The 13686-nt window shown below is 40.0% G+C and overlaps 1 protein-coding gene across 2 annotated transcripts in view; it reads left to right on the forward strand.

Annotated features, from left to right (window-relative positions):
- PRKDC (protein kinase, DNA-activated, catalytic polypeptide) overlaps positions 1-13686 on the forward strand; it is a 189562-nt gene that overhangs the window by 85850 nt on the left and 90026 nt on the right. For both annotated transcript variants that reach the window (XM_011945691.1, XM_011945692.1), the window contains exons 40-43: positions 959-1086; positions 11111-11318; positions 12314-12492; positions 13319-13487. In XM_011945691.1, coding sequence (XP_011801081.1) covers positions 959-1086; positions 11111-11318; positions 12314-12492; positions 13319-13487 — 684 coding nt within the window. The remainder of the gene's footprint in view (positions 1-958; positions 1087-11110; positions 11319-12313; positions 12493-13318; positions 13488-13686) is intronic.

The raw sequence follows: 13686 nt of genomic DNA on the forward strand, positions 1-13686 counted from the left end.
ACAGGGTCTTGCTCTGTCACCTAGACTGGAGTGCAGTGGAAACTGCACAGAATAATTTCAGAGATGAAAGAAGGTGTTGTGTCCACGAGATAGGATAATGATCCTTGGAAATTAAATATGCAGAAGCAAAATTTAAAAAACATACCTGTTCTGTTCTGAAGATAAAATTAAGATATCTCCTAGAAAATAGAACAGAAACTGAGATGGAAAAGGGGAGAGTCAAGATGAGAACATCGGGGGAGTGGCCTGGGATATCCCCTCTGTAGTGAGGACGATGTGGAAAAGATGCACATTACCAGAATCAGAGTAAGGGCAAGAGTCCCTGGCATGGTGAAGGAGGGGGTGCCTGTTGAAGGCTCATCTCCATGTACTCTCGGAACCTGAGATAGAGAGAAGAGTAACATCTGCAAAACCTAAAAAGAATCGGGGCCGGGCGCAGTGGCTCACGCCTGTAATCCCAGCACTTTGGGAGGCCGAGGAGGGCAGATCACCAGGTCAGGAGATCTGAGACCATCCTGGCTAACATGGTGAAACCCTGTCTCTACTAAAACTGCAAAAAATTAGCCAGGCGTGGTGGCGGGCGCCTGTAGTCCCAGCTACTCGGGAGACTGAGGCAGGATAATGGTGTGAACCCAGGAGGCAGAGCTTGCAGTGAGCCGAGATCGCGCCACTGCACTCCAGCCTGGGCGACAGAGGGAGACTCCGTCTCAAAAAAAAAAAAAAAAAAAAAAAAAAAAAAAAAAAAAACTTAAAAAGAATCTAGGCTCGGTATAGTGAACATTGAAATATACCAGCCACTCACAATATCCATAAAAATGACAGAAATACGGGTATTTGTTAAGTCTGTGAAATTCTAGTATATTTTTCTATATGTTATATATTTTTATTACATAAGAAACTTTTTATATTTTTAGTAAAACTCAACAAAATTTTGATGATGTTGATGTATTTTTTCTAGTTTCTAGATGCATTGGAATTATCTCAAAGCCCTATGTTGTTGGAATTGATGACAGAAGTTCTTTGTCGGGAACAGCAGCATGTCATGGAAGAATTATTTCAATCCAGTTTCAAGAGGATTGCCAGAAGGTAAGTCATTCTGGTCTGGGATCTCAGAAACCATACGCATTTCAGTTTGGTGGGAAATTATCTTCTCTGTTCCATAAAAAGCTGAGTGGCAATTACATTCTTGCTACTAAACTTTATTTTTTTGTCTTTAAAACAAAACTTTTATTATTATATTTTTCAAACATACACAAAGCTAGAAGAAGAGTATAAATAAGGCTCCAGATTGAACAAAGTTCAGCATGTTCCAAGCTTCATCTTGGCCTTTTATCATTTTTCTTTTTTGCTGCTGCTATTGTAATTTAAAGCAAATCTTGGACAGCATGTCATTTCACCTCTAAATCCTTCTGTATATGTCTCTTAAAGCAGTTTTCTTGAATAGCCATAGTACCGTTATCAACTGAACGAAATTATCAGTAATTCCATAGTCAGATTTCCTCAGTAGTCTCAAACATGCTGATAGTGTTGAGTTATTTGAAATATGATCCAAACAAGGTTCATACATGGCATTTCACTGTTGTGTCTCTTCAGTCTGCATTTAAAACAGTCTCTTCCTGTATTATTTATTTTTTTGGAGAAACTTGGACACTTGTCCTGTACAATGTCTTATATTCTGGATATATCTGATTCTTTTACTTTCATTTAGCTTCTTCCTCCAGTCCTTGGGTTTTCTGTAAATGGAAAATTATGTCTAAAAGCACAGTTAGATTCAGGCTGAAATTTTGGCAAGACTAGTAGTTGATACTTTATACTTCTTATTCATGGCATTAGAAGGTGTATAATGTCTGGTGGTCCTGCTTTTAGTGATGCTAGGATTGACTAGCCATGTGCATCGTTGCATTTTCCTCATGGTTTAGCTCCATTTTTGATGGTTGCCCTGAATCACTTAATTTCATTAAGATTTGCAAATGGCCATTTTTCTGATTCTTTTATTCCTTCTAAATTTAGTGCCTGGAATTACAGTGTAATGAAGGTCTCATCACTGGGATTGTTTGATTACCAAAAATACAATTTAGTATTTTAGCAAAAATATAGTGGGAAAAATAGGACATAATTGATTATTGATTTTTTTTTTTTTTTTTCTTGAGACAGAGTGGCTCTGTCACTCAGGCTGGAGTGCGTGATCTTGGCTCACTGCAGCCTCCATCTTCCGGGTTCAAGTGGTTCTCCTGCGTCAGCCTCCCAAGTAGCTGGGATTACAGGCATGCCCCACCACAATGGCTAATTTTTGTATTTTTAGTAGAGACGGTGTCTCACCATGTTGACCAGGCTGGTCTGAAACTCCTGACCTCAAATGATCCGCCTGCCTTGGCCTCCCAAAGTGCTGGGATTACAGATGTGAGCCACCCCACCTGGCCCTGATTATTGATTTTTGAAGTAAGGGTTTGATGCCATGGTTACTTCTCATAGTAAACTTCCAATGAATTTTTAAAATTGGCATTTATCTATATTGAATTTGTAAATATCCATGTAAATTTGTCTTGAGTTGTATTTTACAGATCATAAACTTCACCAACTGTAAGTATGTAGTCCCGTGATTTTTAGGAACTTTATTGAGTATGCAACCAGCACCATGCAACATTTTTATTCCCTAGTAAAACCCCATAGGAGCATTTACAATTGACTGCCATTGCTGATCCTAGCTCCACGCAAACACTAATCTACTTTCTGTCTTTATAAATCTGCCTTCTCTGGACATTTTATATAAGTGGAATTATACAATATGTGATTTCTTATTCCTGGCTTTTTTGTTCAGTGTAATGTTTTTGATGTTCATCCATAACATAGTTCATTCCTTTCTACTGATATTTTAAAAGATATCATAATTAACCAACTATAAAACAGAATTCTGCACAGGAGCAGAACACATTCTCTTTGAGCATACTTGAAGCATTATTTAGGACAAACTATATACTAGACCATAAAAACAAGTCTTGATAAATTTAAAAAGGTTGAAATCATACAAAGTATGTTCTCTGTCCAAAGCGAAGTTAAATTAGAATTCAACAACACAAGGAAATTTTGAGAATCTGAAAATATTTGTAAATAATCAACTAATTAATAAATAACATATTTCTAAATAGCCCTTGGGTCAAATAAGAAATTACAAAGGAAGTCAGATAGTATTTTGATCTGAATAAAATAAGAATAAAGCATATCCAAATATGATGCAATTAAATAGGTGCTTAGAGGGAAATTTATATCTTTTAATTCCTATGTTTGAAAATAGGAAAGATTTAAGTTAGTAATCTGAACTTTCTACCTTAAAATCTAGGAAAAAAAAAAAACTAAACCAAAGGTAATACAAAGGAAGGCAATAGGAAACAGAAAAATGGTGGAGAAAAATCAGTATTTATTTTCACAATCAAAGTTAAAGGAGTTGACAAACCATTAGCTAGGCTAACCAAAAATAAAGGAAAAACCAAAGTTTGTCAAAACTTTTTAAGAATGAAAGGAGGTGGATGTAACCCACTGACCTCTTAGAAACTGTAAGAAGATTATAAGTGAATATTATGAAAAATATTAGGCCAGCAAATTCAGCAACTTAAGCAAAATGGGCAAATTCATAGAAAGTCATAAATTACCAAAACTGACTCAAGAAGAAATAAAATGTACGAATACATCCCTAACAAGTAATTAAATTGAATTAATAACTAAAAATCTTTCTGTAAAGGAAATCTCAGACCTACATGGCTTTTTTGTTTTGTTTTTTTAGATGCAGGATCACACTCTGTTATCCAGGCTGGAGTGCAGTGGTCAAGGCTCACTGCAGCCTTGACCTCCTGGGCTCAGGCAATCCTCCCACTTCAGCCGCATGACTAGCTGGAACTACAGGGATATACCACCACACCCGGCTAGTTTTGTATATTTTGTATACACACAGGGTTTTGCCATATTGCCTAGGCTGGTCTTGAACTCCTGGGCTCAAGTGATCTGCCTGCCTTGGCCTTCCAAAGTGCTGGGATTACAGTCATGACCCACTGCGCCTGGCCTCCAGATAGCTACTAGTGAATTTTATCAAATATATGTATATATGTGTATATATATTTCAGACAGAGTCTCACTTTGTCTCCCAGGCTGGAGTGCAGTGGCTCACAGCAGCCTCCAACTCCCGAGTTCAAGTGATTCTTGTGCCTCAGCCTGCTGAGTAGCTGAGACTACAGGGGCACACCACCACACTCGCATAATTCTTTGTATTTTTAGTAGAGACAGGGTTTTGCCATGTTGTCCAAGCTGGTCTCAAAGTCCTGAGCTCAGGCAATCCTCCCACCTCAGCCTCCCAAAGTGTTAGGATTACAGGCGTGAGCCACTGTGCTCGGCCCAGATATATGATATATTTTTGTTTTTGTTGGTACATTGGTGCATATATTTATGGGGTACATGAGATATTTTGATGCAGGTGTATAATGTGTAATAATCAGGTCAGGGTGACTGAAGTATTCATCACCTCAAACATTTATCCCTTCTTTGTGTTAGAAATAATCCAGTTATACTCTTAATTATTTAAAAGGTAAAATATTGGCCAGGTGCGGTGGCTCACGCCTGTAATCCCGGCACTTTGGGAGGCCGAGCCAGGCGGATCACAAGGTCAGGAGATAGAGACCATCCTGGCTAACACGGTGAAACTCCGTCTTGTAGGTGTGCTTCATTGTTTTTTATTTTTTTCTTTTGTCCCTTCTGACTGTGTATTTTCAAATAACCTGCCTTCATGTTCACTAATTCTTTCTTCTGCTTGATCAGTTCTGCTTTTAAGAGACTCTAGTGCATTCTTCAGTATGTCATCTGCACTTTTCAGATTCAGAATTTCTGCTTGATTCTTTTAAATTTTTTCAGTCTCTTTGTTTAATTTATGTGATAGGATTCTGGATTCCTTGTCTGTGTTATCTCGAATTTTGTTGGCCTTTCCTCAAAACAGCTATTTTGAATTCTCTGTTTGAAAGGTCACATATCTCTGTCTCTCTTGGATTGGTGTTGGTGCCTTATTTAGTTCATTTGGTGAAGTCATGTTTTCTTGGCTGGTTTTGATGGTTGTGGATGTTTATTGATGTCAGAGCATTAAATATTTTAGGTATTTATTGTAGTCTTCTGGGCTTGTTTATCTACATCCTTCTTGGGAAGACTTTCCAGGTATTTGAAGGTACTTGGGGGTTTGATCTAAGTCTTTGGTCACTGAAGCCATATCTGCTTTAGGGGCCACCCTAAGTCATAATCTGCTGTAGGAGGCACCCCAAGCCCAGTAACACTGTGGTTCTTACAGACTTATAGAGGTACCACCTTGGTGGTCTTGGTACAATCTTGGAAAATTCCCTGGCTTACCAGGCAGAGACTCTTGTTTCCTTTACTTACTTTTCTACAAATGGAGTCTCTCTGTCTCTGCTGAGCTGCCTATAACTGGGGGAACGGTGATACGAGCACCTCTGTAGCCACCACCACTGGGACTGCATGGAGTCAGACCTGAAGCACGCAGCACAGCACAGCACTGGGTCTCACTGAAGGCCTTAAGTGACCACTGCCTGGCTACTGCCTGTGTTCATTCAAGGCCCAGTGGCTCTACAATCAGCAAGAGGGAAATCTAACCAGTCTTGTGTCCTTTCCTTCAAGACAGTGATTTCGCCCCACCTCCAGGTGGGTCAAGAGATGCCATCTATGAGCCAGGCCTGGAGTTGGGAACTGTAGGAATTTACCTGGTGCTCTGTTCCACTGCTGTTGAGCTGGTACCCAAACTGCAAAATAAAGTCCTTTTCATTCTTCCCTCCCCTTTACTAAAATAGAGATGTCTCTCCCTGTGGTCACCATTGCCCCAGGCCTGCAGTGAGGACTGCTTGGCTACTGCTGATTTTCACTCAAGGCTCAAGGGCTCTGTAGTCAGCTTGTGGTGAATGCTGCCAGTCCTGAGTCTCTCCTTTCAGGGTAGCGGGCTTCCCTCTGGCCCAGGGCAGGTCCAGAAATCCTGTCTAAGAGCCAAGGCCTAGAACTGGGGACCCCAGAAGCCCTCTGGGGATATTGCGTCTCTGTGGCCAAGCTGGTGCCCATGTTGCAAGGCATGAAACGTAATGCAAGTCTCCTTTACTTTTCCTTCTTCTCTCAAGCAGAAAGGGTTTCTCCCTGTGACCACAACTGGGAATGTGCTGGGTCACACTTGAAGCCAGCATGGCCCTGGGTCTTAACCAGAGCCCATGGCAAGTACTACCTGGTTGGCACTGATAATTCATCACCCAAAGGCTCTTTAGTCAGTAGGTGATGAATCCCATCAGACTGAGCCCTTCCCCTCAAGACACCGGGTTTCCTTCTGGCCCAGAGTGTATCTAAAAATGTCGTCTGGGACTCAGGATTCTCGCTGGTGCCCTGTTCTACTGTGGCTGAGCTGGTATCCCAGTTGTAAGACAAAGTCCTCTTTACTCTCCCCCTCCTCCTCAAGCAGAAGAAAGAAGTCACTTTTATTACTGCAAGCTGTACTACCTGGGTTTGGGGTAGGCATGGCCAAGCACTTGCATGGTGGCCACAGCTGGTATCGCAGGTCATGTGCCCCCCAAGTCCACTTGTTCTGAGCCCAGCCCAGCACCAGGACTTGCCCAGGAATTGCAGCTGTTTTCATCTTAGTTGCCTTTCAAGTTTATTTGGGACCCCAAGGCACTTTAGCCCATTGTGGCAGAGCTTGCCAGAATGTAGTTTCTGACCACTGGGATGGACAGTTTGCCTCTGATTAGGGCTGGTCTAAATGTTCTCTCAGTGAGTGCTGGCTAAATTCTGCCCTGGGTTGGTTTCTGCTGTGACAGGATAGCACTGAGTTCCAATGCGAAGTGCTTTCCTTCCCCCAGGTGCACAGCTTCTGTGTCCTGCGTGTGACTGCTTCTGGGGGATGGGGAAGGAGTGGTATAGCTGATTGAAGACTATCTTTCTTAGTTTCTTCAGTGCCTCTTTCCTTAATATGAAGTTAAAACCAGGTACTATGATCACTCACCCGATTTTCGGTTCTTACGAAGGTCCTTTTTTGTACAGATAATTGTTCATTTTGGCATTCTGCAGGGGAGACAATCACTGGAGGCTTCTATTTAGCCTTCTTGGTCCACTCCTTCCATTGAATTTTATCATTCATTCATTTATTTTTGAGATAGGGTCTTGCTCTATTGCCCTACTGGAGTGCAGTGGCGTGATCATGGCTCACTGCAGCCTTGAATTCTGGGCTCATGTAGTCTTCCTTCAGCCTGTACTAGTAGCTGGAACTACAGGCGTGCTATCAAGCCCAGCCTATTTTTTTTTTTTTTTAATGTAGAGAGGTTCTTCCTAAATTGCCTGGGCTGGTCTTGAACTCGTGGGCTCAGATGATCCTTCTTTCTTAACCTCCAGAGTGCTGGGATTACAAGTGTGAGCCACTGTGCCTGGAATTAAAATATTTAAAAAGAAATTATACCAGTAGTTCATAAACCCTTCAGGATATAGAGGAGGAAGGAACACTTCCCAACTCCTTTTGTGAGGCCAGTAGCAAGACCAACATAAGAGAAAGACAGCACAAGAAAACTATAGACCAGTATCCTTCATGAGAATAAACACAAAAATGTTTAAAGATACATTAACCTATTCAGCAACACCCACAAAACATTATATGCCATAACCTATTGGTGTTTATTGTAAGAATGCAAGGTTGCTTTTCTATCTGGGAATCAGTTAGTCTTAGATACTGTATTAATAGAATAAAGGACAAAAACTCATTATAATTTCAGTAGATACAGGAAAACTTTTGACAAACTACAACATTCATTTGTGATAAAACTGACAAAGGCTGTCTATGAAAAACCAATAGCCAACAAAATATGTATAGTGAAGGACTGCATGCTTCCTGAGATTGGGAACAAGGCCAGAGAGCCTGAAAAAATAAACAAAAATAAATAAAAGGCAACCAAATTTTTTACTATTAAAATTTTTTTATTCTTTTTTCTGTTTTATAGGATTTTAATGTAACTTCTTTTCTTATTCCTTTACACTGTGCATCTTGTTCTCTTTTCCTTTCTAATGTTGTTTCCAATGATAGTCTATAATTACTCAATGGCTTTACAATATACACAAAATACTTTCAAAAATAACAATACCAGTATTATTACATAGAATAATGACAGCTAGATGAAGTTTAAAATTTTCATTTTAGTTATAATTTTCTTAGTACGTGCCATCTAAGGATATACAGTCAAATTTTGTGTTCCAAAATCATTTGATGTAGTTTTTTTCTTGATGTGTGGTTATTACACCAATTAGTAGTGCTTATTTAATTAATTTTCAAATTTTAGAAATTTTGTTTTTTCTTTTGACTCAATTTTCATTTTGAACGTGTACGATATTTACATGACTAAAATCAAGGCTATATAATGAGCTACAATTCAGAGGATCTTCCTTCCATCTCTGGCCCTCTCTCGTTCCTCTTTTGCCCTATCAGCTTCCTATCTCTTCCACTTGTGTCTTGTACAGATCTTGCCCTATCAGCATATAGAGATCTTCCTCATTTTTTTCTTTGAAAAATTGGCGTTTAATTCTTCATTGCAAAGAAGTGTGATAGTATTTTAAAGCAGCCCCTTGCCAGTGAACTTCTGGGTTCAATCTTTGCTGTTAAACTTAATGCCACAGGGAAGCCAGATGCGGTGGCTTACACCTATAATCCCAGTGCTTTGGGAGGCTGAGGCAGGAGGATCACTTGAGCCCAGGAGTTTGAGACCTGCCTGAGCAACATAGCAGAACCCCATCATTACAAAAAAAAATTTTTTTTTTTTTTGAGACAGAATCTCACTCTGTCGCCCAGGCTGAAGTGCAGTGGCGCAATCTCGGCTCACTTCAAGCTCCGCCTCCCGGGTTCACGCCACTCTCCTGCCTCAACCTCTCTACTAGCTGAGACTACAGGCGCCCGCCACCACGCCCAGCTGATTTTTCTATTTTTAGTAGAGACGGGGTTTCACCGTGTTAGCCAAGATGGTCTCGATCTCCTGACCTCGTGATCCGCCTGCCTCGGCCTCCCAAAGTGCTGAGATTACAGGCCTGAGCCACCACGCCCAGCCACAAAAATATTTTTAAAAAATAATAATAATGTCATTGTGAATAGCCTTGTGTTTATATCATCTTGTATTTGCCCATGTATCTTTGGGGTAGATTCCTAAATGTAGATGAAAAGGTAAGTGCATTTGTATTTTTTGCCAGGTATCTCTGTATTGCTGCTTTTGGGGCTGTATTATTTGCATTCCTTCCTTATTTGTGATGTACTAGAGTATCAGTTTCACCACTGTCTTGCCAACATTCTGAAACGTTTGGATTTTTTCCAATTTATAGGTGAGGAAGGGTTTCCCTTTGTTACTTTAATTTTTCTTTTATTATGAGTGAAGTCGGACACATTTTTATATATTTAATTTGCATTTATTTTTCAGTAAATCATCTGTGGGCTCATTTTTAACATTAGGTCTTTGCTATTTTTATTTTGCTTCTCTTAACCATCTTAGCTTTTTATATAAGAGTTGGATGTTTTATGTGCATCTCTACTGTGCTTGCTAGTGGAAAGCTCCTCAAGAGAAAGTGAACCTAGGATGGTGCCTGTGTTATTCCTTTCAGGCTGCTATAGCAAAATAGCACAGAGTGAGTGGCCTATAAAACAACAGAAAATACATTTCTCATGGTTCTGGAGGCTGGGAAGTCCAAGAACGTGCTGCCAGTTGACGGAGTGTCTAATGACAGCCTGCTTGCCTGCTTTATAGTCAGCACCTTCTCTCTGAGTCATTCGTGGTAGAAGGGGCAAGGAACTCTCTGGGGCCTTTTTTTTTTTTTTTTTTTTTGAGATGGAGTTTCTCTGTTGTTGCCCAGGCAGGAGTACAATGGTGTGATCTTAGCTCACTGCAACCTCCGCCTCCCAGGTTCAAGCAATTCTCCTGCCTCAGCCTCCTGAGTAGCTGGGATTACAGGCGTGAGCCACCACGCCTGGCCTCTGGGACCTCTTATGTAAGGGCACTGATACCTCCCAGCAGCCTTACCTCCTAATACAATCACATTGGGGGGCAGGATTTCAACATAGAAATTTGGGGAGTCTTAAACATTCAGTCCATTATAGTACCCAAATGAACTCTGTAAAGCCTGTATGGCATCTAGTAGTGTCCTATAGTCTTTTTATGACTGAGTTACTTTCTGAATCTAATATTTTTGCACGGGTTATCTAACTTCATGACATCAGAATTTTAATGGTCATTTAGCCGTAACCCTCTTATTTTTATAGATGAGGCTACTAACTCTGCATTCTTAATTTATAGATTTATAGACAGAACTTTATAGATGATTATTCAAATGTATTATTTTCAGGTGAGAAAGGACCAGATAGGTATATTTCTGTTTGGAAAATAGCAATGATGGTTCATTGGTAGGGAGAAACTAGAATGTTAAAATCATAACCTCTGAATTTTTTTTTTTTTTGAGACGGACTCTCTGTTGCCAGGCAGGAGTGCAGTGGTGCGATCTTGGCTCACTGCACCCACTGCCTCCCGTGTTCAAGCGATTCTCCTGCCTCAGCCTCCAGAGTAGCTGGAACTATAGTTGCGCACCACCATGTCCAGCTAATTTTTGTATTTTTAGTAGAGATAGGTTTTCACCGTGTTGGCCAGGGTGGTCTCGATCTCCTGACCTCAAGATCTGCCAGGCTCGGCCTCCCAAAGTGCTGGATTACAGGCGTGAGCCACCACGCCTGGCCAACTTCTGAGTTTTATATCCTGGAAATGTGTCTGTTTTAAGCTTGAGACTCTTCCAGAGGCTTTCAGATGTTCTTTAAGCAAGACCAGATTTGAAAGTAAATGAAACATTCTTCTTTTTAATGTCCACGTTTGATTTGAAGATTTTGGGGAGTAATAAAAGTAGTATGGTTCATGTGCAAATGCTTTTTGTATTTTGTGGATTTTGCATATATATAGTCCTTAAAGTTATTTTTGTGGTTTGTGATCATTGGTGTTTACTTTGCCTGTAATGTAGTAGGCACCCATAAAGTTCCTCTTCAAAGCAGGGATGTTCATATAATTTTATCTTGTTTTCTTAGGGGTTCATGCATCACACAAGTAGGCCTTCTGGAAAGCGTGTATGAAATGTTCAGGAAGGATGACCCCCGCCTAAGTTTCACACGCCAGTCCTTTGTGGACCGCTCTCTCCTCACTCTGCTGTGGCACTGTAGCCTGGATGCTTTGAGAGAATTCTTTAGCACAATTGTGGTGGATGCCATTGATGTGTTGAAGTCCAGGTTTACAAAGGTATCGTACACCTTAAATCAGTTAAATAGTAATAAGAAGTGAGCAGCCTACTTGACTGGTGTGCTTAGACACTGCTGTGTGCTCAGTCACATGACCTCTGCTGTTCGAGGAGTGTGCCACATAACAGCCTGTGGCTAAACGGGATCTGCCTTTATTTCCTGTGGCTTCTGTAACAGCTTATGCAAATTTGGATATTCTCTTACACTTTTGGAGGCCAGAAGTCCAGAATCAGTTTCACTGAGCTGACATCACAGTGTTGTCAGGGCCATGCTCGCTCTGGGAACTCAGGGAAGAGTTGTTCCCGGACTCTTCCAGGTTCTGGGGGCTGCCCGCATTGCTTGGCTTGTGCTGGTATCACCCTGGTCTCTTCCTCCTTGGTCACATTTCCATTTCCTGTCTATCTAATCTCCCTACACATCCTTCTTACCAGGTTGCCTGTGATTTCATTTATGGCCTCCCCACCTGAACAATCCAAAATAATCTCCTCATCACAAGGCCCTTAACTAAATTTTGTCTACAAAGTCCTTTTTTGCCACATGAGGAGGTAGGATTCAGGAATGAGGGCATCTTTTGGATACTTTTTGTGGGGCGAGGGTGGGATGTATCACTCAGCCTCCCTTGGAATCCTGTTGGGAAATACTATGAATACCCAGATGCTGCATTGTTAATGCAAACTTCAAAATAGCTGAGAGTTTTGGATTTTCACCTGTTGCTCCCATGTCTTCAGTAAGATTTTGTGCAAACATTTTCTACCCTTGGCTCACTATTTGGATGTCATGCATTATTTCCTGCTTCACCTAGTGTGACATATCAAATGCTTATATTCATGTTCTAGACCTGGACAATTGCATGCTTTCTTATTGAAGTGATTTAGCATTTTTGACTGTTAAAATTCTGTCTGTCTAAAGGATATTAAGTATTAAATTTGGTATATTCAGTAAGATTTATTTCATATTTAATAAGACCAAAGATAATTATTTGTTACTTTTTTGAAGCTAAATGAATCCACTTTTGATACTCAAATCACCAAGAAGATGGGCTACTATAAGATTCTAGATGTGATGTATTCTCGTCTTCCCAAAGATGATGTTCACGCTAAGGAATCTAAAATTAATCAAGTTTTCCATGGCTCGCGTATTACAGAAGGAAATGAACTTACAAAGACACTGATTAAGTAAGATTTTACTTAATTTTGGATTTTATTGTATTTATCAATGCTTTGGGTACATATATTTTTATTTGTGTATATAATGTGAATAAATATTTTATTTAGATACTGAGCTTTTATAGTTTTCTTCTGTTAAACCACTTAGGTGAACTTTAATTAGGGTGTTAATTTAGGGTGTATTGGATAACAGCTGTTTTATCTTGTACTAATATTTTACAAATAATAAAACTTTTTCCTTTTACTGTTCTTTTCCTGCTGTTTTTCCCCTTGAATAGCTTGATATATTTTTATAGCTTGATTTTCAGTAACAAAAGATTTAGAGCATTTTATTTTTTCTGAGATTTGAAGTTAAAGGAATAGTAAATATTTTTTAACAGGCATTCTAAACACAAAAGTAGTCAAATGTATTTTCTCTAAAACTTGTCTTTTAATGGAGTTCTCCTCCTAGTAAATATTGAACACAGACTTTGCTGTGTCTCATTTTGCATCTCCAAACAAAATCATTATTAGCCTCCTCTTAGTGCTATCTTACCTCATCAGTGAATGATGTCACTGTTCAGTCATGACTGGGCTTTTGTCTGTCCTCCTTGCTTCCCTCTGTTTACTTACTGCACTTGATGCCATTGCATCACTGACCACTGTGTTGCAAGATCCATGTATGTATGCTGCCCTTGCTGTGAGATGGGTGACATGCTCTTTTTCATATTCCCAGTGCCCAATACTCTGCCTGGCACAAGCCTGACACTCGAGAAAGGCTGAATGGGAATGGCATTAGGGCTTGAGCAGTGATTGCCATGTTGTGTGAATTGATTTGTCACGTGTATCTCTGCAGATTGTGCTACGATGCATTTACAGAGAACATGGCAGGAGAGAATCAGCTGCTGGAGAGGAGAAGACTTTACCATTGTGCAGCATACAACTGCGCCATATCTGTCATCTGCTGTGTCTTCAATGAGTTAAAATTTTACCAAGGTTTTCTGTTTAGTGAAAAACCAGAAAAGGTAGGCCTCTCCTAAGGTGTGTACTATTGTTGTCATTGTAGGAGTTCAAAAGTTAGATTATATTAAACTTATAGATAATTTGCACCATCTTATATTAAAGATGTGGTTCTTTTAATTCTGCATAGGTATATTTAAAGCTGGAGTGCTTTTCCATGAGTTACTACATAGCATTAATTCTAAAGTAACATCAGTTATGAGG

This window comes from Colobus angolensis, unplaced genomic scaffold (assembly GCF_000951035.1).
Source record: "Colobus angolensis palliatus isolate OR3802 unplaced genomic scaffold, Cang.pa_1.0 Scaffold243, whole genome shotgun sequence".
In the NCBI taxonomy this organism is placed as follows: Eukaryota; Metazoa; Chordata; class Mammalia; order Primates; family Cercopithecidae; genus Colobus; species Colobus angolensis.